General features: G+C 50.0%; 1 protein-coding gene across 3 annotated transcripts in view; it reads right to left on the bottom strand.

The window, feature by feature from the left end:
* NFXL1 (nuclear transcription factor, X-box binding like 1) overlaps positions 1-27,064 on the bottom strand; it is a 1,058,117-nt gene that overhangs the window by 730,079 nt on the left and 300,974 nt on the right. For all 3 annotated transcript variants that reach the window (XR_011282282.1, XM_069631709.1, XM_069631710.1), the window contains exon 10: positions 25,042-25,166. Coding sequence is in view for 2 of the 3 variants with exons in the window: in XM_069631709.1 (XP_069487810.1) it covers positions 25,042-25,166 (125 nt within the window). In the remaining variant the exon portion in view is untranslated. The remainder of the gene's footprint in view (positions 1-25,041; positions 25,167-27,064) is intronic.

The raw sequence follows: 27,064 nt of genomic DNA, 5'->3' as shown, positions 1-27,064 counted from the left end.
TATGAGTGTGCCTATGGCAATTATCAGACATGAGATGGGTCTCCAATCCTTGTACTCTAGAGTGGTATGGAATTCTCTTCTGCTATTCAGGAAAATAAAATTACCAACATGCCCGCCACAGTTTGAGGTATTGGCTATGAAGAAACTAGGAAGGGAGGAGTTGTTATTAACTGAGTGGGAAAGACGATGTGAATTAATGTTGGTAAATCTGGGAACGTCCATAGAAGTTCTGTGTAATAATCCTATGCAGGTAAAAAAAAACTTTTATAGGGAGAAAATTGGGGCGAAACTGAATCGAGAAGATCAAACTCAATAGTGCATATATTATCTGGAATGTTGACTGGTTCCTTGGGTGTGACCCCGCCGTACCTAAGGAAGTTTCCCTGTGTAAAACAAAGACCTATTACTGAGGTTCCCTTTGAAAATCTTGCCTATAAGGGCTACTACACATAGATATGGAAGAATATTGTCGTCTGTGTAATAAGGGTCCTGAAACTCTAAAACATTTGATTTTATTTTGTCCTGAATTTAAGATTTTAAGAACTCAGTTTTCTTGACAAAATGGAGGCTCAATTTGGTACTGATGAAGAATGTTGGTGGGAGATGTTGCACAGTGGGACTATACCCAAATAGCATTTCGTTCTTGTAAAGGTCTCGGAAACAGGGTTGGAAAGACTAAGTAAGTGGGAAAATGTATGTCTTATTATATGTTTTATTGTTGAATCTGTTTTCTTTGGAATGTTTTATATTTTAATTTTATGGGTTGATTTTGAGTTATAAAGGGGTTAGATAGGAAAAAAGGCTTAGTTGACAAATGCAAGATGTAAATCGGAGGGTTTGGATTGATTTTGGTGTGTGTGAAAAATAATATATTATGGATTGGCAAAGGTTTGTAAAAACTATATGCCTAATAAATAAATAAAAATAATTGTGGTTCACTCGTCTAAAAAGTAATAGAGTTGGTAGTGTTTTATCATTTGTGTAAAAGCCTACAAATAGGATTTACCCACCTTGATTAGCTCTGCACTCTTCTAAATGTGTTATTGGGGTTTGCTTTACCTGATCTGCTTTAATCCATTTCTAAAACAGTCTTGGGGTTAATCCTTGTCTTTGAGTTTCTGGTAGCCCCTCTAAAAAGAATAAGAGTTCTTACTTATCTATGAATTGATGGATGTGATTTTAAAAGTATAATAGTTGCTTACTAACCTTGAAATACATCGTGTTTTTGTGTATGATTGGGTTATGCTTTCCCTTAACTGCTTCAGAACACATCAAAAAGAGTCACACAGTCAATACTTATCTTAGAATTGTATCCTACACTTCTGAAAAGTATCGTTGGTATAACTGCGCAAAGTTCATATACCAATGGGTATACCAATAGGTGAACTTGAATAAAATGTAATTGTGTTTTGATTTCCCTGAATTGCTTAGTCCAACTCTAAAATAGTTTACTGTGTTCATACTTATCCTTGAGTAGCGTAATGCCCCTCCAGAAAGTATACAAGTTAAGTTACTTCCAAGTTACTCCCACTTAACTGTGTTTGTAAAAGTAACATTGGTGTTGTAACTGTATCCATTCATAAAGAAAGTTACATATGTTACAAGAGATCCTTGTAACAAGTGTTGGTATAACTAGGTGATTCTGAAACTGAATAACACTGTATGTCATGACCAATAGGGTATATTGCCCTTGAATTAATTACTGTAAACTAAAAGTAACTAACCTGGTCTTATTCTCCAAGAATAGCATATTGCCTTTCTGAACGTATACCTTTAGGCTTGACACACCTTGACCTGCTGAATGCTATTCTTAAAAAGGTTATACTTTGGTTTGGCCCACTGTATTTAAAATAAACCATTATTTGTACAATACCAAGTGTGTCAGTGTTTCTTTGAACCATATGTATGCTACAATTTCTTTGTACTGACCTACAGACGTCTTAAGATAAGCCTGATTTCTCTGTCCATGCTACCAACATTCTCAGGTGGTACAGTCTTATACTAAGAGTGGAGTTTTTCTACTGCCTCAGATGAACAAGTTACTTTCTTACCTGGTAAAGTTCTTTCGATGGGATGTTCCTCCGACATATTCCACATCGATGACAGGTAATCACCACAGCTGTGCTGCTTCGGAACATTTTTCGACGTCTGCTTCCTGCATCGATGATGTTGATACGCTCTCCTCCCTCGAGGGCCTCCGTCGAGCCGACGTCACTGTATGTTATAAGTAGGACGCACAACGCCTCCAGCCTCAGTTGTAGTTTTTTTCCCAGAACGTGTGGCACTAATCATCTGCCAGTATGACTACAGAAAGCCTTGCGGGGACATAAACTGCAATCGCATAAGAAATTCTGTAGAGGGGCAGGCCGGGAGGGGGTGATGTGGAATACGTCTGAGGAACACCCCATCGAACAAACGTTACCAGGTAGGAAAGTAACTTGTTCTTCGAAGGGGGGGGGGAGCGTGGCTATCTGGCCATGGAATAGTACGTGCCGCGTGAGGAGCTCCTGATGATCCGACTTTAATTTTGCCAAAGTTACCCGTTGAAACTGCAACGAGCGCCTAGAACTTTGGGGATCAGGCGTCGGAAGCCACACGCCAAGTGAAGTTCGTTGGAGAAGTTCATAGTCCCGGGGAATCGCGAGATATACATGTTTTTGTTGGTACAGCTGTGTGGCCGCTTCGGCACCAAGATGGCGGCTAACAAAGGAGAGGCCTCCGAGGAGAAACGAAACGGATTCCCCGGAACTGCGGGACATGGCTGCGAAAATTGCCTGGAGGAATAGTACAATAGGGAAATATGGCAGAGTGTTCGAATTAGCACCATGAGAGCGCCCGGCCTGGCAAACGCTAATGGAACCTCGTGAATCTGGCTGCAGGAGGAGATAACATTGGATGCTTGGGGGACAAGGCCTATGGAAGTTGAACGAGGAGTGTGAGGCCATAGCCCACCCGTACGACAATTCGAAGTGCCATCTCGAATGTGAGTCAGGAGACCTGGGAGCTAAGGATAGTGCAACAGCTGCACTAAGGTGGAGTCGTACAGGAGTGGAGGGCAGCGCCATGTCGGCGAAAGGGTTGAGAGACAAGACTAAGCAACCCACGGTGGAGGCTTTCACGAAAAAACGCAGCGGACCCCCTCAACATCGGTGCAGAGCATGGTCAGGACCCCTGCGGAAGACCCCCTCCCCCGAAGGGGACAAGCACCATATCCTGGAGACTATAATGGGACTGAGTGCTAAATGGGACTTGGCAATGGCGGACCTACGCACAGCTCTAGAGAATAAGATTGATGCTGTGGGTACGGAACTCACCCTGCTACGTCAAGATGTCAGGGTGCTGGCAGAAAGGACCAGTGGTCTGGAAAGTGGGGTGAAGATAAACACGATGTTAGCACAAGCAATGCAAAAGAGATTCATGTCTTAAAACAACAGGTCGCCAACCTGGAAAATCGTGTGGAAGAGGCGGAAGGAAGGGCGAGGAGGAACAACATTCGCGTGGTTGGCCTTCCGGAGGGGGAAGAAGGCCAAGACCCCACAAACTATGTGGAAAACATGATCCTGCAAGGGATCGGAGCAGGGAATCTTTCACAGGGATTTACGGTGGAGAGGGCGCACCGCGCCCTAATGAGGTAAGCCCGGCCGGGGGCCCCGCCAAGACCGATCATCGCAAGGATCCTGAATTACAGGGACAGAGAGAAGATCCTCGAATATTTTCGTAAGGGCGGTACGATAGAGAGCATCCACCAACATCATAGCATACCCGGACTATACGATACTGGTGCAAAGGCAGAGGTATAGTTACGTCGCCGTCAAAAGAAGGCTGAGGGAGTCAAATATATGCTGCTGTATCCGGCACGATTGAAGGTGCTACACAAGAACAAAGCGCTATTTTTTGATACCCCGGAGGATGTTGTCACATGGCTGGACCTGCAGGGCTGCCCGGAACAAGAAGCGGATCGTGATCGGCAGGATCATACCGAATGAAGATTTTGTAATACGGACATTGTGAGGGTGAGCGGGAGGAGGACCCTGATTGTACAGAGAAACTGTAACTGGCTGAACTTTGAACATAATCTGAGCCTGGTGCTCGACTTGGACTGGAATATAGTGAGTGTAACTGTAATTGGTAACTGTTTGGCATCTGTATGCGTAATGTTTTTTGAAAGGAGCAACAAAACGTGGACGACCTACCCCAATAGATTATTAGTTTCAGCGGCCATTAGGCCGGCTTTACCCTACTGAGCCCTGAGTAGAAGCTTGTGCTAGGCAGGGCTAGATGTGGGGGTGCCTGAGATCCAGGAATGGAGCTGGGCAACGGTTGGGGAGGATATTGTTGGGGGAGGGGTGGGTGGGAAGAAGGTGGGGGGACGGGAAGTTGAGTGTGTGTGTGTGGTTTTGGGGAGTTTGAGTTTTGTTTCGAGCCTATTTGAAGGAATTAGCATGTTGTACTTGTGGTGCATGAAGGGGCGGAATTGGCGGAGGATCGGGAGGGTGCTTACTAACGATCTATGGGGGACCTCAGGATAATAAGGTGGAACGTCAGGGGCCTTAACAGTTATCTGAAAAGAAACAAAATCATGATGTATCTGAAAAGGCAGAAAATAGATATCGCACTACTACAGGAGACATACTTGACACAAGAGAAGTTGGACCTGGTCAAGAGAAAGTGGAGAGGGACTGTAGTGGGTTCGCCATACTCTGCATACGCCCGGGGTGTGTTAATCTGGGTGGCACCGCATGTCCCGTTCAAATCGACACAAGAGGTAGTTGAAACTGATGGAAGGATGGCTATATTGCGAGGGCTGGTGGAGAGCAGGGAGGTATGCATAGTAAATACGTATGCCCCCAACCAAAACACAGCAGCATACTTCAGAGCCCTGTGTACCAATCTGAGTACGTGTATAGGGAGCGCGGTGATCTGGGGTGGGGACTTTAATTGTGTGTTGGATCCTGTGGTGGACAGATCTGATGGCGGGGTGGGTAAGCCTAGCCCAGCGGCGAGAGCGTTGCAGACACTGCTAAATGATTTTGGCTTTACAGATGCGTGGAGGATGAAACATCCCACTGAGAGGCAATATTTGCACTATTCAGCCCTGCATCAACTGCACACTAGGCTCGATTACGTCTTTGCTACAGCAGATGTGATGTCTGAGATTACCCAAATCGAATATAAGGCCAGGGTCCTCTCGGATCACTCGCCCCTGATCCTTGGATGGCAATATTGCCCCCCGAGGGCGAAGATCCCTACATGGTGCCTCCGAGCAGAGGCGCTTAAATATCCGGTCTTTAGAGAAGATATAAGGGAAGAGATTATTAATTTCTTTGAGGAGAATACTGGGAGTGTTGATTCCGCAGGCACGTTATGGGAAGCTTTTAAAGTGGTGATGCGGGGGGCGGCCATTGCTAAGTCAAGAAGGTTACAGGGTGGGGTCTTGGCTGACCTGCAGAGGACGGAAACTGAGCTAGAAACAGCATTGAAGAGCGGTGACGTAGACACGGAGCTGGTACTCCAACTACAGCAACAATGTGCAGGGCATTGGGAAAGACTCTGCAATCTCAATTATAGGAAATATGTTGAGAGGCAGCACGCGGGGGGAGATGAGACAGGCCGCCTTTTGGCCTGGTTATACAAAAACGAGACCCCTAGGCCTCCGATTATGACCATCATTAGGGAGGACGGGGATGAGTTGGCCACGCAAGAGGGGGTTAACAAAGAATTCGTGGAATATTACAGAGTGCTGTACGGAGATGATGAGATGGGTGACCAACGCAAGATAATTGAAACGTTAGAAGACATAGGGCTGCCCAAGATAAGTGAAGAGGAGAGGGAGGAGTTAGATGAGCCAATCACGTTGGAGGAGTTAGAGGAGGTTGTGAAGCAGTTGCCTACCTGTAAGACCCCGGGAGCAGATGGGTTCCCCAGCAAATTCTATAAAGTATACAGAGAGGAAATCCTTCCCCCAATGCTAGACATGCTTAATGAAGCGTTTGAGATAGGACGGTTGCCTGAGTCACTCAGAGAGGCAATCATAATATCGCTGCCCAAGCCCAATAAGCCAGGACATAGATGTGGTTCCTACAGGCCTTTGTCGATGCTAAATCAGGACAGCAAGATTCTCACGGCTGTCCTAGCAAATCGATTGCAGAAAGTGATTGGTAGACTCATACATCCTGATCAAACGGGTTATGTCCCGAACAGGAACATAACACACAACCATAGGCGACTTTACCGGGTGGTCGAATGGGATAGTAAGAACGAGAGTGAGATGGCGATAGTGTCTCTAGATGCAGTTAAAGCTTTTGATTCGGTCAAGTGGTCATGGCTATTGGCTGCTTTGGAAGGGTATGGAATGGGGCTGGGCTATATCAGGTGGGCTAGGATGTTATATAGTGAGCCACTTGCCAGGGTCCGAACTGGAGCGGTGATATCCGAGAGATGGCAACTTGACAGAGGCACCAGACAAGGGTGCCCCTAGTCCCCGATGCTTTACATCTTAGCCCTGGAGCCTCTGGCAATATGCCTTAGGGCACAGTATGATGAGATAGGCATTGAGGTAGGAAGGGAACGACACTTGATATCCTTGTACGCAGATGATTTGTTACTGTACTTGCAATACCCAGAAGAAAATCTCTTATACATACTTGAAGTGATGGAAAGGTATGCAGAGTTGTCGGGCATATCGGTGAACCCCCAAAAGTCTGTCATATTCCCGCTAGGTAGCTATAAGGGGACCCCTGTAGATAGACTACCGGTGCTACAGGTACCATGGGCAACTAGCTCTTTTCGTTACTTGGGCGTAGAGGTATATCACACGGTGGAAGAAGAACACAGACATAACACGGAAGTAGCCGTCGAGAAAATTAGGAACATCATGCAGTTCTGGGCAAGATTGCCCGTGGCGATGATGGGGCGGGGGGCTATGCTTAAGATGGTAGTTCTGCCCAGGCTCCTGCATTACTTTAGTAATATCCCATACATAATACCCAAGAAGTTTTTCAGTAAACTGAACAGCATGTGTAGGGATTTCCTGTGGCATGGTACCTGAAATAGAGTGGCGTTTTGGAAACTGCAGAACTTTTATGAAAAAGGAGGTATTAGACTGCCTCATTTTGAGGTTTATTATTTAGCGGGACAGTTACAATATGTAGCCAAGTGGCTTTCTGATGAAGTGACCCCTGAGCACAGGGTGCTTGGACAGGACTGCACAATGTTTTATTTGAAAGAGATGATTTGGCTGTCTGAAACCGAAATGAGGGGGCGTCCTGCGATGTTGAGGCTTGGATGGAAAATTTGGCGTAGGGCTTGTCGTTTGATGGAAGTCCCATGCCCGTGCCTCCCGCAGATACCGCTGGTTGCTTTGACAGGAGGGGATAATCAACAGAGGGTGATTGTTAGAACCTACTGGGAATCGGTGGGGCTGGCAATGCTAGGCGATGTTTGGCAAGAGGGATCCATTAAGGAGTTCATAGAACTCAACGAAGAGGCGGGGCTACACACAGGCCAATATGTCACGTACATTAGGTTGGTGCGGATGATTAAGAACACCTGGCCAGAGACAGTTTTGATAGAAGAACCAGATGCAGTTTTGGGAGCAATATATGATATATCCGAAGGAGGTCATGAGATCTCGAGACTGTATGAGATGGTGATGGCTAAGGCGGGGAAAGATTTGACGCATCTGAGACTGGACTGGGAGGTGGAAGTGGGGGCCCCGATAGAGTATGGGGTGTGGGAGTGTGCCCTGGGCTACCACAAAAAAGTGGCTAGAAATGCCAGGTTAAAACAAATACAGCTGTATGTAACGCATAGGGCATACATGACCCCCTTGAGGATATCTAAGTTCCGAAACGCTGAAGACAAGTGTGTCCTAAATGTAACCTGGAGAACGCTGACATGACACATATGTTTTGGTCGTGCCCGATCATTAGGTGTTTTTGGGGAGAAGTGCCGCAGAAACTGGCTGATAAAGGGGTTACTCTTGTCACAGATACGGCCTGGGCCTGCTTACTGGGCGGGTTTCCTAGGCCACGGAAACTTAAGCATATTGAGAAACTGAGAAATCTGGCGTATGTGCTTGCGAAACGTAGCATCGCCATGGGGTGGAAGAAATGCCACAAACCCAGGGTGGATGTATGGTGGAAGGACTTGCAGAAATGGGCGGAGGCTGAAACGGTGGCATGGCAAGAAGCGAGTAGCCGGGCTGATGAGGGGGAGGCGGGCACCCTGTTGGCTTGGAAAGCGCTAATAGCAGAATTGTTTGGAGTAATATCAGTTCCAACTGACTCCTAAGAGAACGAAACCCAGCAGCATGTGCCAGACATTGAATGAGATTGACAAATAGGCTCACGGGGGGAGGGAGGGGTAGTGGGAGCAGTGATTAAGATAATTTGATGTGTAATGGAACTATTATGATTATGCTGCTTGTTTGGTTTTTGTCGTTTTGTTTGCATAAAATCAATAAAAGGAAAAAAAAAAAAACTTGTGCTTCGAGGGGATTGTGTCCTCCGATGTATTCCACATCTATGACAGACTCCCAAAGCAGTACCAACGTATGGAGGTGGGAAAAGAAGGAACAAGTTACTTACCTGTAACTGTTGTTCTCCAGCATGGGTCTGGCATGGATTCACATGCTCATGAATATTCCCCGTCGTCAGGCCGGGAATCCTCGGTATAGAAAAAAATCAGTATCAGTTTCGTTTCTGATCTGTCTTTCTTAGTAGTAACCAATCACTGGTCTCTGGGTCATACTGTCCCCAGCCAATGACTGCCCTCTCCCTAAGCCCCGCCTCTGGCAGCCATCCTCAGATTTAGTAGCACGTAAAGTGGCAGTATGACCAAGTGAAGAGCCGCAGAGGGGTAGGCGGGAGGGTTCACATGCGAATCCATGCCAGACCCATGCTGGAGAACAACAGTTACAGGTTAGTAACTTGTTCCTTCTCCAGCATGGGGTCTGGCATGGATTCACATGCTCATGAATAAAAGAATACATAGCAGTATACACATGCACAACCACAACCACGGGAGGTGGCAACAGGCTCAACATTAAGCAATACAACAACTCAACATTAAGCATCTCTTACCTCCTCACCAGGCTCACCTTAAGCGAACAGGTTGCGCAGCACTGCTTGGCCGACCCTGGACTCCTCCCTGGAGTCCCGATTGACGCAGTAGAATCTCGTGAAGGTGTGCGTCGACCTCCACGTCGCAGCCCTGCAGATGTCGAGCAGGGGCATACCAGAAAGGAACGCCCTGGTAGCAGCGATCGCTCTGGTCGAGTGGGCTCTCGGACGGCCGGGCAGCGGTCGGTTTGCCAACCGTTGACAGTGCATGATGCAGCCGGAGAGCCATCCAGAAATGGAAGCCTTCGAGAGAGCCTTCCCTTGATTCACAGGTCCAAAGTTTACAAACAGCTGTGATGTCTTCCGAAAACTCTTTGTGCAGTCCACGTAGAACTTCAGCGCTCTAGCTACGTCCAGCGAGTGCGGAGTCCTCTCAGCCGGCGATGAAGGCGACGGGAAGAAAACTGGCAACACCAAGGGTTCGTTGAGGTGGAAGTCCGACGGCACCCTGGGCATGAAGGAGGGCTGCGTCCTCAGCACCACCCTCGTGTCGTGAAAAGTCAAGTATGGTGGCTTGCAAGATAGGGCCTGGATCTCTCCCACTCGTCGTGCGGAGGTGATGGCCACGAGAAAAGCTATCTTCCACGACAGAAACTTCAACGGTGCTGAATGCATAGGCTCAAATGGGGCCCCCATGAGCCTGGTCAGCATCACGTTGAGCTCCCACGCCGGGGCATGGGCCTTCACCTGTGGGAATGATTGGAACAATCCTTTCATAAATTCCTTCACCAGCCGATGAGACCACAAGGACGCCCGTCCCGTAGTCCCGGTGTATCGCGAGATGGCGGCCAGATGTATCTTGATGGAAGCGTGAGCTAGTCCAGCCTTGGCCAATGACAGTAGGTACGGCAATACTTGAGGGGCCGTAATCCGCAGAGGGTTAATCTTCTGTGCACGGCACCAGAGAGAGAACCTCTTCCATTTATGTCTGTAGCACTTGAGAGTTGAGGACACCCTGGCCTTTGCAAGAACCTCTCTGCAGTCGGCTGGGATGTCATACCCTCAAAATTCTAGTGCTGCAAGAGCCAGGCATGCAAGTTCAGCGACTCTGGGTTGTGATGAAGAATGGCGCCTCCTTCTCTGGAGAGAAGATCTGCGTCCGTTGGCAGCTTGACTGGTGTGGACGCTGACAAGTCCAGAAGGTCCGGGAACCAGATCTGGCTCGGCCACGCCGGTGCGACGAGGATCATCCTGCACCGGGACCTCTTGAGCTGGTTGATGAGCCGGAGCAGCAACGGCAACGGAGGGACCGCATAAAGAAATAGGCCGTCCCGGGGGAACGAGAAAGCATTGCCCATGCTCCTCGGCTGGGGGAACCTGCTGGCGAACCTCCGGCACTTGAAGTTTGTCACCGTCGAGAAGAGATTGATCTGGGGTTTGCCTCATCGTCGGAAGAGTCGATCCACTTGATCCTGGCGTAGTTCCCACTCGTGGCACGAGCGCAGCTCTCTGCTGAGTGAGTCGGCGATGGGTTTTTTTATTCCTGCCAGATGAAAAGGCACCAGAAAACATCCCTTGGGCGACGGCCCAATGCCACAGATCCTGGGCTTCCTTGGATAGGGCAGGGGATCTGGTTCCGCCCTGCTTCCGGATGTAGAACATTGTGGTGGTGTTGTAGGTGAAGATCCTCACCACCTTGCCCTTGAGGGACGGAAGAAAAGACCTGAGGGCCCAGAACACAGCGCGGAGCTCCAAGATGTTGATGTGGAGTGACTTCTCCTCCGGGAGCCAAAGGCCTCTCGCGTGAAGATCTCCGGAGTGCGCTCCCCAACCTTCCAGGGAGGCATCCGTCGTCACCGTCACCTGGTGAGCTGCGGTCTGAAAGTCCATGCCCGCCGACAGATGAGAGCGGCTACCCGACCACCAGATCGCCTGACGGAACGTCTCGAGTGGGATCCTGTCCTCGAAGCTGCCCGTCGACTGGACCCAGCGGGCGTCGAGGAACTCTTGTAAGGGGCGCATCCGAAACCTGCAAAGGCGCACCAGATAAATGCAGGAGGACATCATCCCGAGGAGGGACTTGATAGATCTTACCCTGGCCATGTCCGTGGCCAGCAGACGCTGCATCTTGCCCAGGATGGTCCTTGTCCTTTCCTCCGACGGCGAGGCCAGCCGCGCCACTGTGTCGAGCTTGGCTCCCAGAAACAGGGCGACTTGCGACGGGACCAGGTGGGATTTTGGAAAGTTGATGGAGAACCCCAGGTCCGTGAGCAGCTGGACGGTCTTTGCAGTGTGCTCCGCGGCGAGCTCCCTTGTCCTTGCCCAGATGAGCCAGTCGTCCAGGTAGGGGTAGACGTGGATCCCCTGCAGGCGCAGCGTGCCGCCACCGGTGCGAGGCACTTGCTGAACACCCTGGGTGCCGACTTCAATCCGAACGGGAGGGCCTTGAACTGGTAGTGCCGCCCTTGGACCACGAACCTGAGGAACTTTCAGTGTCTTTTTAGAATGGGGATGTGGAAGTACGCATCCTCCAAGTCCAACGACGACAGGAAATCGCCCTCCTCCAGCTGTCCCAGCACGTGCTGGAGGGTGACCATCCGGAAATTCTGTGCCTTGATGTACTTGTTCAGTCGTCGCAGGTCCAGGATGAGACGCCATCCTCCTGTCTTCTTCTTTACGAGAAAGTACCTTGAGTAAACTCCGGAGCCCCAAAGCCTCTTTGGGACGAGCTCGATGGCACCTTTCTTGAGCATCGCCCTTACTTCCAACAGTAGTTGAGGTACGTGATTTTCCTGGAACGCGAGGGCACTTCTTCTGGAACTCGAGAGCGTGCCCTTGGGCCAGGGCGTCCAGCACCCAACGATCGGTGGAGATTGACTCCCACACGCTGACGAACCTCGTCAGCCGGCCTCCCACCGGGGTGCTTCGGCGGGGGCCCGACCTCACAGTCGGTTCAATCTTGTTTGGAGGCCACCTTGCCTCCTTGACCTCCCTGTCGACGACGACGGGCACCACCTGACTTGCCGCGTCCCCTGTAGGCCTCCTGAGACGAAGATCTTGCCGCTTGGCGGTACGTCGAGGAGCCACTGCCAGATCCCTTGGAGGCACCTTGTCCGCCTCCGGAGCTCCGAAAGGGCGGCCGTCATTGTTGGAGCACTCCCAGAGCCCGGGCAGTCTCTGTGTCTGTCTTGATAGCCTGAAGGGACTCCTCAACCGCCTTCCCAAACAGGTTGTTCCCGTCGAAGGGCATGTCCAAAACTTTGGTTTGTATGTCCTGGCGGAAATCCGTCGCCTTGAGCCATCCTCGTCATCTCAGGCAAACGCTGTTGCCCAACTGACGGAAACCCGTGTAGGCGATGTCCGTTACCACCGTGATGGCGTGGTCCAAAGCAATCTCACCTTCCTGTAAGATTTCAAGGGCCTCAGCCCTTTTGGCATCCGCAAGGAAGTCCAATAGAGGGGCGATTTTGAACCACAACTCCCTGTCGTAGCGAGCTACGATAGCCAGGGCGTTGGCTGCCTTGATAGTCGTCGCTGCGGATGAGATGACCCGTCGTCCCATCGTGTCCAGCTTCCTGCCCTCGCCGTCCAGCGGGGAAGTTGATGTCGAGGCCGATGCTCCCCCAGCTTTCTTCTTTGCCGCCGCCGAGACGACCGAATCCGGGGTAGGTTGCGCCCGAAGGCACAAGGGGGCAGCGTCGGGGACCCGGTACTTCTTCTCGTACCGGTCCCTCTTTGCAGGCGCCGTGGCAGGGTTCTTGAGGAGGGCTAGCCCCTCATACCAGATGTCATCAAGAAGTAGTACGGCGAGGACCGTCTTCCTTTTAGTCTCGCGCCGTTGGTAAAGGAACCCTTCCATCTTCTACTCTTCGGGGCAGAGCTGGAAGAGCTCGGATGCCCTGGAAATCATGGCATGGAAGGATCCAATCTCGTCGGGCGGGGACGCCCGAGCAGGGGGCGACGGGGGACACGTCCCGTCGTCGCCTCCGTCGTCATCTGTACCTGTCGTAGCCGTGTCCGTGCCTGTATCATCCCCGTGGGTAGTAGACCGGGGGGGAGGCAGAGCAGGCCGCAGAGGTGGGAGAGGTGGCAGAGGATGCGTCCTCCTCTTCTTATGCGGTGGACTTTCCGAAGGTCCCGGCTCCGGTTCCCCCATCGGGTCTGGCTCAGGTACCTCCGTCGGGGGGAGGGGCAACCTTGTCCTCATCTCCGAGCATAAGGACTGAATCGCTGACAAAATGGCCGCCGAAGTGTCCTGCAGCACCGGAAACGACGGGCCCGAGGGCTCTTAAGGGACCTCGTCGGCGGCACCGTCGCTCTCATCATCGCCCTCGCCGGGATCCCTCCCGATGGGCTGGGCCTCCTCCACGACTTCGATGAGCTCTTCAGAGGTCGTGTCCGTATCCACGATGGCCACCTGCCCCTCCCCCTCCTTTTCCAACGGGGACTTCGTGGGGGTCTTCTCGATGGACCTGAAAGACGACTCCCTCCGCGGTGGCAGGGAGACTTTGGATCCTGAGGTCGCCTCCACTGGCGTAGCCTCCACAGGCTGAGCCAGGGCCTCTGCGATATCCTCGATCGAGGTCTTAGCAGGGTGAATTAAGGCCATCGTCACCTTCTGTACGCCTGGGGCCTTTACCTTGGGGGGAGGGTCCGAGCCTCGCTCCCGCTCTGGCGGAATCTTCGAGATCGACCGGGGCCTCTCCAGAAGCTTCGCCGGGTTCTCGGACTTCCTCTTACCCGAGCCAGAGCGTTGGCTCTTGGTTGATGGCGCCGGGGAGGATGCGCCCTGCCTCGCAGCCAAGGAGCCCGACCGTTCGGCGCTCCCGGTGCCCGCGGACACACAGTGCTTGGCCTTTTGTTGGGCCCCCGTCGCCGGGGCGCCCTCACAGGACTTAAAAGACCGCTCAGACTTCTTTTTCTTCTTCTTGTCCGACGGGCTTTTCCCTTCCAGCCAGTTGGCGAGATGGAGGTGGCGATCCTTCATGGTCCGCTCCGACATGTTCCCACAAAACGCACAGTCCTTCTCCACGTGCGTCTTGTCCTCATGGAGACAGTAGAGGCATAACGAATGCTCGTCCTCCTTGAACACATTCTGAAGCTGGCATCCAGGGCAGGTCCTGAACAGCTTGCCAGGCGTCGAGCTTCCTTTCTCCTGGGCCATGTCCGGGGTAGGCCTCGGAACTTCTGGAATCCTCCAAAAGCGTAACTCAACGTAATCTTCACCCGTGAGGGGCGTAGAAAACTTTGAAACGGGTCCCCGTTGATCGGATGTAGAAACGGTGGAGTTTGAGGCTCAATTTAACCGAAAAATGAGAAAAATCTCCTGAAAAAGCGCGAAAACGCAGCAAAAGCTTGAGAGCTACAGCACGAGGACTCCCAACACTTGAACGTGCGGTAAAAATCTGAGATTGGCTGCCAGAGGCGGAGTTTAGGGAGAGGGCAGTCATTGGCTGCGGGCAGTATTACCCAGAGACCAGTGATTGGTTACTACTAAGAAAGACAGATCAGAAACGAAACTCACACTGATTTTTTTCTATACCGAGGATTCCCGGCCTGACGACGGGGAATATTCATGAGCATGTGAATCCATGCCAGACCCCATGCTGGAGAATTTAGAAATTTAGAATGCCCAATTAAATTGCAGAATAGTGGACCGCCTTGCCAAAGGCCAAATCTTGCCCATGGATAGAATCCAGGGAGTAGTGTTTTAAAAAAGTATGGACAGAGGCCCATGTGGCTGCTTCACAGATATTACGAATGGGAACACCCCTCTGCAGAGCAGTAGAAGCAGCCACACCCCTAGTAGAATGGGCCCGTAAGCCTACCAGAGGGTCCTTACCAGCCAGACAGTAGCATTCAGAGATTGTCAAGATGATCCAACGGGACAAGGTCTGCTTAGTAACAGCATGACCCAAACGCCTTCCAGCGTATCCTACAAAGAGCTGGTCGTCCACTCTGACCCGGGGCATGCGTGAGATGTAGAAACTTAAAGCTCTCCTAGGATCCAACCTATGGAGCCTCGCCTCTTCCTTACCAGGATGCGGAGGAGGATAGAACGCCGGAAGATTGACCTTCTGGCTCAAATGAAACTCTGACACAACCTTTGGAAGAAAAGAAGGACGAACCCCAAGGACAACCCTGTCCTTATGGAACACCGTGAAAGGTGGCTTTGCGGATAGTGCCTGGAACTCGCTCACTCTGCGAGCAGACGTAACCGCAACCAAAAATACATTTTTAAAGGTCAACAGTCTCAAAGGACAAGAATGTAAGGGCTCAAAAGGAGCTCCCATTAGGAATTTCAGAACTAAGTTCAAATTCCAACCTGGCACCTGGCAAGGTGACGGTGGAAACACATTAGTTAGCCCTTTCAGAAACTGAGGAATCAAAGGAATCTTAAAATAATAACACTCCTCAGACGAGCGCTTAAATATGGACAGCACCGCCAGGTAACCCTTAATGGTACCCACTTGCAGGCCCTTGTGGGCTAACAAAAGCAAAAAAAGACAGAACCACAGGAATGGCACATGAAAAAGGATCCACATTCTTTACCCTGCACCAGTGGCAGAACTTTCTCCAACGGCACAGGGACTTTGTTGCGGGTCTTCTGGCCGAAAGCAACACCTCCATTACATCTTCAGGGAGGTCCCAATCCTTGTACCTCAACCTTTCAGAAACCAAGCATGAAGTTTGAGAGACTTGACCTCTGGATGGAGAACCCAACCCCCCTCCTGTGAGAGCAGATTGTCTTGGTAGGGAAGACGGCGTAGAGGGCAGATGGACATGTCGAGAAGGTCCGGGTACCACGCTCTCCTGGCCCATGCCGGAGCAATGAGGATCAATCGGGAACCGAACCTCAGTAACCTCAGCAGCACTTGTGGAATGACGGGGACTGGAGGAAACGTGTACAGCAGTGGGAAGGACCACTCCACTATGAACGCGTCCCCTAGAAATTCCTGTGAGCAGAATCTTTTGCACGTTCGGTTGACACTGGTGGTGAAGAGATCCACTTGTGGGGTGCCCCAAAGGAAGAAGATCTCCAGGAGAACGTCCTGAGCCAGCTCCCACTCGCGAGAGACTGTGCTCTGCCTGCTCAGATCGTCCGCCGCCTCGTTTTCGTCTCCGGCCAGATGAACTGCCGAGATCGACATTTCCTGCTGGATGGCCCAGAACCAGAGCTGCATCACCTCTCTGCACAGTGGGAGAGACACTGCCCTCCCCCTTTTTGTTGAGGTAGTGCATGGCCACTGTATTGTCCGTCAGAATCAGGACATTCTTCCCCCGCACAGATGGCAGAAAAGCCTTCAGGGCTAGCCTGACGGCCCTCAGCTCCAACAGATTGATATGGAGTCTGGACTCTGACGGAGACCAACGACCGCTGACTGTCAACTCGTCTGCATGATCTCCCCATCCCGTGAGCGATGCGTCCATCACTATCGTTATCTCCGGCCAGGGTAGCCAAAATGGAGCCCCCTTCATCAGATTGCCTTCAACGGCCCACCACAGAAGATCCTGGGCGACCAAGGGCGGCACCTGAACGGGATCCGACATCCTGCCGGAGGACTGCGACCACTGCCTCTTGAGAGCCCATTGCAGAGATCTCATCCGCAACCTGGCCTCTGGCACCAGTACAATGCAGGATGCCATGAGGCCAAGCAACCTCAAGAACTCGAACGCCAGGAGACTCTGGGCACGTTGAAACTTGTTCACCATCTGCAGAAAGTGATGAGCACTCACCTGGGGAGGCTAACACAGCCACAGGGCTGTGTCGAGCACTGTTCCGATGTACTGGAGCTGCTAGATAGGTGTCAAGTAGGACTTCTTTAAGTTGAGGGAGAAGCCCAGCCTGTGAAGGGAGTGGCAGGTGACTGACAGATGGTCCAGGACTTGCTGGGTAGAGCGCACTCTGATCAACCAATCATCCAGGTAGGGGTAGACGTGAATCCCCCCCTTTCCTGAGCTACGCTGCCACCACCACCATTAGCTTGGTGAAGACCCTCGGGGCGGAGGTCAATCCGAACGGCAGGACCCGAAACTGAAAATGCGGGTCGCCAACCATGAACCTCAGGTACTTGCTGTGCTTGGGATGAATCGGCACATGAACGTAAGCATCCTTAGGTCCAGAGACACCAACCAGTTCTTAAGTTGAAGGGCCTGGAGGACTTGAGAGAGAGTAACCATCTTGAACTTGTCCTTCCTGAGGAGCTTGTTCAAACCACGCAAGTCCATGATGGGTCTCAATCCCCAGTCCTTTTTCGGGATCAAAAAATATGGGGATTACCATCCCTTGTTCCTCTCCGCTACAGGCACCAGTTCTATGGCGCCTTTCTCCAGCAGGGATTTGATTTCCTGCAAAAGGAGCGGATCCGGACTCTTCAAAGAGAGCTTCCGTGGTGGATTGTCGTGAGGCCTCTGCCGGAAAGGAAGACAGTAGCCGTGGGCTATGATCTCCAGAACCCACACATCTGAAGTAATGGTACGCCATTCTACAAGATGCTGCGCCAGCCTTCCCCCAACCGGCGAACCATGGGACATGGCCTCATGACTGAGCTGAGGCGGCTGCAGCAGTGCCTGAGGGCAAAGAGGCAACAGCCCGAGCGGCTTTGGCACCTCGAGTACCTTGTTTTCCACCTCTGGTACTCCTATGTTGGCCCCTTTAACTGGCAGCTCCCCTCGATCTACCCTTGGACAAGTAGTATCGAAAGGAACCTCCCCTCCATTGCTGTGCCCTAAGACGAAAAGGCAGAGGTTGGCGAACTGCAGCGCTCAACGACTTTGCTGCAGCTTCGGAGGTCTGCAACCTCTCAAGGCTCTAGTCAGCCTTGCTGCCAAAAAGATGGTCACCATCAAAGGGCATGTTGAGAAGTCGGGACTGTACATCAGGAGCAAACCCCGACTTCCACAACCGCGCAAACCTGTGCTGCTTCGCTGGGGCTGTAGCCGCCTGCACCACCAAACTCTCCGGAGTGGGGTGCAAAGACAAGTAGCCAGGGTAGCCACTGGCTGGATGGTATTTTTTCAGCAACGACTTATTGACTGCCGGGAGTCTCTCCGGAGCAGTCCAAGCCACCGTCACCCTTCTTTGTAAAGCCATATGAAATGGCAGCACCGGGTGAGTGGGTGGACCTTGGTCCAAAATATCTGTCAGGTCATCTTGCAGAAAATCCACAGGTGGAGCAGACCACCCCAAATACTCTGTCACCCTCGACATGAGACGCCTGTACGAAGACTCAGCGTGTGTACCAGGCTCAGGACTGCCAAATTCAACCTCCGGGGAGGTGTCCAGACCACTGGCGTCATGTAAGGATTGACGAAGGTATTCCATCTGGCTATGACCAGACAACAGTTCGTCAGGAACCTCAGGAGGGACAAACCCTTCCACATCAGACCCTTCATCTACCTCCGAGATATAATCCAAAGGCTGAAATAAATCCTTGGGTGAGGGCACAGAAAAATGTTCAAACACAGGTCTCACCGATTTACTCAGGGCCTTCCTCAGGGTTTCCAACGGTCTCCAGGGCACCTCCAATAAAGCCTCATCAAAAGGCGTTGAGGACGTCGACGGAATTGGCGTCGAGCGAGGCGCCGACGACTTCGACAACTACTTCGAGGCAGGAGCCCCGAGCGTGTCCTTCGACAGCCTCAGCCCCGATGGCGTCGATGACTTCCTCGGAGCCGGAGACTCAAGAGAGTCCCTCGACGGACATGGCGCCAATGGCATCGATGTCTTCTTAGAAGACCTCACAGGCTCTGACGGTCTGGAGGGCGTCAAGGACCGGGACCTGGAGCGGGCATGGCTAGAGCGATCCACCTTGTCTGATCGGGACCTCGACGGCTCCGGATGATCGCGTCGACCACCTGAGCCCGAAGGCGTGCGAGTGGTGGCCCTAGCGCGTTCCTTGCCTGCTTCTCTCGAAGGCGTGGACGGAACGGAGCCCTGCGATTCAAAAATCACCATCATCTCCTTGCAAAATGCGTCCCTTTCCGCCGGAGATGATTGCCTGTTGGGACAAGCTACCTGCCGTCGGGCGGAGTCCTCTGACGAGGAAGGCGACCGGTGACTGCGCTTCCGAGAGTGCCTTGAAGAGGCAGAGGAATGGTGGGAACCACTCTGGGACCAAGACCCCCTGGACATATACCGACGCGGAGAGTCGCCCCTCGAATCGTCGGTCAAAAGCCCAGCAGAATTCGACTTTCGAGGTTTGGAAACCCTACCTACAGTCAACTTCTTCTTTCGCTCCCGCAAGGCCTTCGACGTCAAAGACTGGCATTCACCGCAGTCATCGGTGGCGTGGTCCTCGCCGAGGCACCAGAGGCAGACATTGTGCGGGTCCGTAAGCGACATCTTGGAACCGCAGTCCCGACACTTCTTGAAACCAGACGCGGGGTAGATGAAGACAAAGACATGATACTTCACAAACAACCAAGTTCGAAGAACCGATTCAATCAGGAGAAGAACCGAGGCGCACCAAGATTCCGAAGCAAACATGTTAGCGGAAAAAACGGAACTGAGGCTGGAGGCGTCGTGCGTCCTACTTATAACATCCGGTGACGTCGCCTCGACGGAGGCCCTTGAGGGAGAGAGTATCAACGTCATCGGCGCAGGATGCAGAAAAATTTGACGAAACAGCACAGCTGTGGTGATTACCTGTCATAGATGTTGAATACGTCGGAGGACACAATCCCCTCAAAATGGTTGTTATGAAGTCTTGGTAGTGTGAGAAACCAGAAGGTGTCTCACCCAGGGATTGGTCATCCAGGTGGCCAGGAATGGCCATCGCTTTTGGATCCAGTTCCTGGGGGTGGACCAGTGCAGGAGGATCACCTGGATGAGGTGTCTTTGGGACAGGGACACCGGATGGTGAGACGCGGTATCCACTTCCCTGTAACATCTTTCCCCATCCTACCACGTAGGATACTTAAGAACTCCACCCCCCCCCCTTTCCTGACACGAACACTTTCGCACGGACAGCTCACTGTGAGAGAAAATTGACTAACACCCGAGCTGTATAGCTGGAATGTCCCAACACAAGGGTCAGGCAGAGTCAAGCAATTACTGATTATTACACACACCCGACTACCATCACACGTCCCCACACGGATAAAAGGCGGAGCATGAAAGCACACTCTGAGCAAGGCAAAGCACACAAGGAAGCAGCAGTTCCAAAATTGCAGTTTAATAAGAGGAGGAAGACGGCAAGACCAGAGAGGGTTGCAAGGAGGGAAGTGCCCTTGACCGCTTCAGAGAAAAGCTGCTACTTTCACAAGCCTCCAAGGATAAGAAACATATGACCTGGAATTAGAGCTGAGGAAATGTGCATTGTGTGTCGAAGGTACCTGGGGCTCTCCCGTGTCGATAACCAAGGCGAGGAGGAGCGGCTGCCGCCATGGTACTGTCCTTGGCTCCTACAACAAGGCAGCGCCAGTAAAGGCAGCACAGCCAGTGAGTTGGGGAGCAGACCGGTCTGTGTTAGAACCAAGGTTGCAAGCGGCCAAATTGAACAGAAAAATCTAAAGAAGTGTGTGAGGCGTATGTGATAAGCAAAGCAAATATAATTGCACATCAAAGGAGTTGCTGAACATTTGAAGCCAAGAAAGATGCCATATACAGAGTTGTCCGGCACCACGTGGGTGCTCATTCCAAGGTCTCTGTTAGGTATCCAACTGAGAGGTGGCAAATGTAAACTGTGAAATCGAAGTGGTCCTGCAAGGGGTCAAGCTAAACCCTGTGCACATTAGAAAGTCTTCAATAGCTAATATGAACTGCAATTGGTCCGAGCCCGGCTGAGGGCGACTAATTGTGTAAGAGGAAGGATCTGAGCCCGGAAGAGAGGGATCCAAAGTAACAAACATTGTAAGAAAAGGGGGCTGAGCCCGGCTGAGGGGGATCCAGGGAGAAGAGTGAATCTTCTAAACGAAGTATTTGCGAGAGGAAAATAACTTTAATTTGCTTTTGGTACATCAGGACCTCTGCATAAAGAAACTGAGAAGTAAAGAGACTTGCGTACAGGAGGCCCTAATACTGGTAATTGAACTGTGTCCTTGTGCCGAAGTAGCCAAAGAGTGTGCTATGCTCAAATGAACCGCCTTGTCCGTTGCTAGAAACGTGGGGAAGGGAGGTCAACGGTCTGAACATCCTGACATCACTTTGTGAACACTTCTTTCTTTTTCATGAACACCACCCCACACTATTTGTATTTAGAGTTAAGGATTGGCAATAGTTACTTTTTAGTATAGCCCCTTTTATTTTGACGAGACTCCACTAGGACTGCATTATTATTATTTGATGGTCATAGCTTGCTCCCATCTGTAGATTTAAGATTAGATAGGCGTTCACCAAACCCTTGTCGAAGTTCAATAAACACCCTTGACTGTGGTCACTTGTGTCTGTCATACTATTAATACTATGCCTTCCTTACAGTAGGACTTTGGAAAAACGGTCCTAACAGTGAGTTAGCCGCTGGGGAGAAACACACAGGCGGCTGGGAGCAGTGGGACAAGGGAATAGCCCATGTAGTACCAGAGGGGTGTAGGGCACACTTTTAGAAGATGGGGCAGGGAGGGGACAGCACTGGGAAAGGGTGAGTGAGAGTTAGGGAATGTTACTCAATCACACCTATGGTAGGACTGTAGAAGACTCTCCTTTTAGTGTACAGTGCTTCAACTTAGTATAGGCCTGAACTACCCAAAAATGTTTGGTAGCTATGGCTGAACAGCCAGGCTTAGTTAAGGCAGAAGAAGGGTTCTAGCAGAGAACAAAGACCTTTGAGCACACAAGAATTCAAGAAGACACTTATAAACCTGCAGTTAAAGATATAAGTCTTGTTATTTATTATACATGCTAGGCAATTTTAAGATAAACTTTATACATATATACAACAGGACTTTTGCAGTTATTACTCAATTCTGTGGTAAACCTTAAGTTAGAATACAGGTCAGGGAAAGAGTTTCTTCAGGTGAGCAAAAGTATTAATCAACCGACAATCACAGAATGATAATAATGGTAGGTAGCATTACTTTGTCCAGATTTATAGAATAGTTGTAAACAATTCAAGGTAAGTAAAAGCACATTGCAATGAATACTTGGAACCACTGTTTCAGAAAAGAATGAATGAATCAGTACCAACACAGAGCAGGTAAGACTTTCATTAACTTCACAGAGGCCCGAGGCTTTAGTAGTCCATTCCCATCTAGTTATAAGTGTCTCAGTCTCAGACTGGGGACAAAACAAGTAGGCACAGGTTGTGAAGGGTCATGAGTTCCGGAAGAAGAATTGTAGCAAGTAAGTACACTTCCTTGTTGGGAAAAAAAGGCCTCATGGGCTTCACAGAAGACTCCCTGGGGGCATACAGACTTTAGGACTAGGCGAACATATAGGGGCAATATCCCAAACACTGAAATCAGCACTCCAGCAACACAGGAGCAGCAAAGCAAATCTAGGCAACAAAGAACACAGGTATGATCCCCGGGTCCAGGCTTAGAAACCTCTGGGTATCGAGCAGGTTATAAATGACCAATTAAATAAATAGGTAAATTCTACCATGAGTCTCACAGTACCTTAAACGTGAAGAAGAGGATGCAACATTATGCCCGCACGATGCAGCAGCAGCAGGCCCGGTCATTGGATTCTTGGTCAGGCAGACTGAAGAAGAGACACTGGATGAATCTCACAGCAGCAGTCGAGTGGAGAGGCTCTTAGAAAAAGGATTCTTTGCGGTTCTGTGGTTTTGGCGCCCTTCTCAAAGCACCAGTGAAGAACGGTTGCCATCAAGTCGATTCAGCTTGCTTTCTCTGCCCAGCCTTCAGGAGAGGGGACTTCAAGGAGTGGAGTCTGGCCTCTGGATGCCCGGAAGGAGTACCCCAAAGTTTCGGTAGGATTCGATCTTTGGAATGCGATGAACTGCACAATGGGCACAGGTCACAGGGTATTGGTGGTTTACCGCCGGTGAAGGTCACAGCTCTTCATGGGATGGTTTGAACTGCAGATAGTCTTGAGACTGGTTGGTCCCACCATTCTAAGGGAGGAAGTCATCAGTCTGGAACTTCCCTGTCGCTTGGAAAAGAGGGCTGGAGCAGCAGCGGTCAATCAGATGGCTCTTGCGGTCTCTGGAGGCTGCTGCAGATGTCGTCCTCCTCTTCTTCGGAAGGGATCTTCCAGTGGTCAATTGTGGCTTCAGCATCAAGACCATCACCTTTTATGCAGGAACCCAGCCATTCAAAGTAGAACTGGATCAAAGTAGGCATACTGGAGGACAAAGACTAGTGGATTTTGAGTCCTCCCAGTTTCCTGTCCTCCTAGACACAATGGTCTTTGGGTAAAAAAAAAAAACAAAAACAAAAAACAAAAAGGTAGACAAACCAGGATCTCTGGTACCTTTCAGGGCAGAAGAAAGAACTAACCATCGTGAGTTGGCAAAAAAAGAAGACCGGAGCCATTGTGGATCGATGGTGTCCCATGTGTCCCTTACCACAGCTCCAAATGTGGCCTGCATTGTACGTTTCACAAACTTGGTAGAAAAAGTATCCACTGCCACCAGCCACTCGGATGTGTTACTGTAACTAGAAAGTTACAGAAGAAGTGAGAAAGGGAATGAACAGTATTCCCCTCAGCACTCCACATAAGGTGGGAGGTGCTGATCTCACCAGAAAAGTGTAGGCAGGATGAAAAGTATCCCCCTATCCTTGGAAACAGTTATCAAAAGGAAATAAAATAAAACCAAAGAGGGAAGCTAAAGGAGCTTACAGCAGCACTACACATAAGGTGCTGCAATAGGAAATTACAGATGCCATGGAAAAAGACCGAGGAAAGTGAACTCCATCAAAGGAAACCCAAAAAGGGGTGCCCAGAGTACAAAACAAGGAGTGAGGAAAAAGGTTCCCACTCACTCAGAAGAGACAGGAAAACATCCAATAGTCCAGCAAAATGTGCTGGGGGACTCACCAGGTGAGGAGAATATCACACAAGATGGACATTCTACCTAACAGTCTCACAGTGAAGAACATTCAGAACACCCACCGGGCATGGGGGGTGGGGGGGGGCACTCACTGAACTGGGATTGGCGGAGTAAGGAGAGGGGAGCACCAACTCGGCAATTGCTGAGAGGGGCATTGTAAGAGAAGCACTGTAACCTTGTTCTCATCTTCCACACAGACAGATGTATATGATGATAAATGAGAGAAAAGACGTCCTGGGTACTAAAAGGGTATGGGAACAATAGTAGAACCCCCCCCCCCATTGCTCCAGTGAAATTCCTTTTAAACATAGGGAACCTAGGCAAGAAGCATAATACAATTAATACCTATGTGTTCACTCCATTAAAGTTAGGTAGGAGTCAGGGGCTGAGAGAAAAAGGGGAGTGAAACAGACTAAACAGAAGGTGAAGATGTCAATGAGTATTAGCATCTAATCTCGAAGACCCGTCCAAGTTTCCAAATAATTCAAAGCCGGAATTCCAAAACTAATGCTGAACCTCTCTGGAGAAAGACAGAAAGCGAGGAAGGGATGAACGCTCAAGCTATTCTCTCTCCCATTGTCGACTCCTCTTCCATAAACGGTTGATAATGCCTTTAAAATGAGCTTCCAACCCCAAGTTATAACCTGAACTAACTATCAAGTCGGGGGTCTCCACCTCATCGCTGCTTGCTTGTTCAGGTAACACCTGGGCACCAGATTGTCTGTACGGATTACCATCAACTTGTTTGTTATTAAGAGAAGAAAAAACAACAGGTCAAGGAGAGTGCCAACAATTTGTTCCAGTGGGACAGGTAGTGAGAACCTGTTTCACAATCACTTAGCTTCACTTTTCTGTCCTCCGATACCTCTGCAACATACCTGCATTCCCCACCATAAACATTGCTTTTGTACATATATAGCCAGTGCCGCTGGGCAAATACAGTGCTTTCTTTCACTTTTAAAGTGTCCAAAATGTAAAATGTAAACAAGAGTGAGAAGAGTAAGCTAAGTGAGACGTTCCCTTACCTGTCTGCAGGTTTCACATGGTCCCCGATGACACCGCTGTGAACATCTGTGGAGTCCACACTCCAGTACCTTGTCACAACTGTCTCCACAAGTAGGTACATCTTCAGTACATGGCAATGAGTACTCTGAATAAAGATAACAAACAGAATAATGATGTTGCAATGTAAAACGTAAACCATAGGACTTATGTTACTCTACTCTTAATCAGTCGGCCCCTTTGGTACAAAGCATGGGATATACAATACCATGGGGCAGTACCGGATCATGTGCACTAGCACTAAGAAAAAAAGGGGGCCACTACACAAACAGGATATTCTATACTCATGGTAGGCCCAGCACCCAAGCACCCACTGTTATGGGAGTTTTCCTAAAGTCCATCTTTATAAAACTATCCCAATGGTATAGATCTCCAACTCTTAGTATCAGTCTGTACTACTCATGGAAAATTGGTAGATTGGCAGAGCAGTCAGGCGTATCATAAGAGAAAGATGCAAGCTGTAGATGAGTACACTGAACCTAGTTAGTAATGCAATTCAAAGAAACACTTACACAATACATTTATATAAAATATATATATATTATATTTACATAAGAGACGTTTTGAAATACTTAGCACATGAACCAAAACACATAAGAATACTTGTAGATACTTTTTAAAGGCCACTGCTTAGTTTGTAGTTGCTTGCAGTAACAATTGTTACAGCTTTTGACACTAATGACAGTTCTACCGTATTATCAGTAATAACGTGCACTAACACATACACAAACATATACAGTAATTGCATTTAGTTACCAAAACCACATAAGAAAGTCTTTTTGGAAGGAAAACAGTTGGTTAGTCTAACAGCAGCAGAGATTAAGGTTCTAGAGGCAGTTTCTGTTCAAGTTAAGAAGTTTAAAGTCCAATTAGCAACCCTAGCTAAAAGGCAGTTTGGGGAGGGCTCAAAATCTTGTGAAGCAGCAGATACTTTCAGTCTCTAGGTAAGGTACTAGAAGAATAACTGAACGGCAGAGACCCTGTTAAAGAACTCACACAAGGGACACAAGCAGCAGCTTGGGTCAGAGGTAAGAGGGGGTTCCCTGGACACCTCTATGTGCAGTCCAACGCTCTGAAGTGACTTCTTGGATTAAGGTAAGCAATACCTTTTCTTCCCACAGTACCTTTGGTTTGAAGAAATGTTTGTGTAGCAACACTGGACCCGACCTCTGGATTCCTTCGCCTGGTGACGAAAGGCAGGACAATGGATTGAGATCTCTCAGCAGCAGTCTTGAGGGAGGACCTCTGGCACGAATTTCCTCAGCTTCTCTGGTCAGTCTGCGGTTTTGGCACCTTTTCCGCAGCACCAACAAAAGACACGGTTCGCCCGGTCAATCTTCTTCAATTCCTGTAGTCCTGCACTCTGGTAAGGGGACTTGGATCAGTTGGATTGTGTCTCTCGAGGTTCACCTAGAATTTAGCAAAGACTTGGACGGATTTAGCCTTGGCAAGACAATGCACTACAATTCGGTCAGAGTTCTCGTGGTATTTGTGGTCTGCAGCTCTGCAAGGTCACAGGAACTCAGGAGATGGCTCAGATTGTAGTTCCTTTCAGGGCTGGTTGGTCCCTCCAGCCAGAGGGAAGGTGTCATCCTCTTCCAAGTTCCTCTGTCGCATAGTAAATGGGATCAGCACAGCAGAAGGCTTGAGTATAAACTGGAGCTATCAGCACTGGAGCTTTACAGAGGGCATCTTTCAGCCCCTGGAAGACTTTTTCACAGTCCTCATTCCACTTGACCTTTTTAGGGTACTCGGGAGAGGATATAGTACTCAAAGAAGAAGCTATGATCCCATAGGTTCCTGCAGTAACCGGTAGGTCATAAGAAGGCTCTTACTTGAGTTTGAGTAATTGGAGTGCCCCAGTCTGGTACTGCCTGTACTTTGCTGGGTAAGGGCTTAATCTCACCTTCCTCCTACCTCATGACCAAGGTAGAGCACTTTACTCTGACCAACTTGGGACTTACTTGCCAGGGTCCGATTGGCCTG

This window comes from Ambystoma mexicanum, chromosome 6q (assembly GCF_040938575.1).
Source record: "Ambystoma mexicanum isolate Mex_15411 chromosome 6q, UKY_AmexF1_1, whole genome shotgun sequence".
Taxonomy (NCBI): domain Eukaryota; kingdom Metazoa; phylum Chordata; class Amphibia; order Caudata; family Ambystomatidae; genus Ambystoma; species Ambystoma mexicanum.
This window is presented reverse-complemented; position numbering and strand designations above follow the sequence as displayed.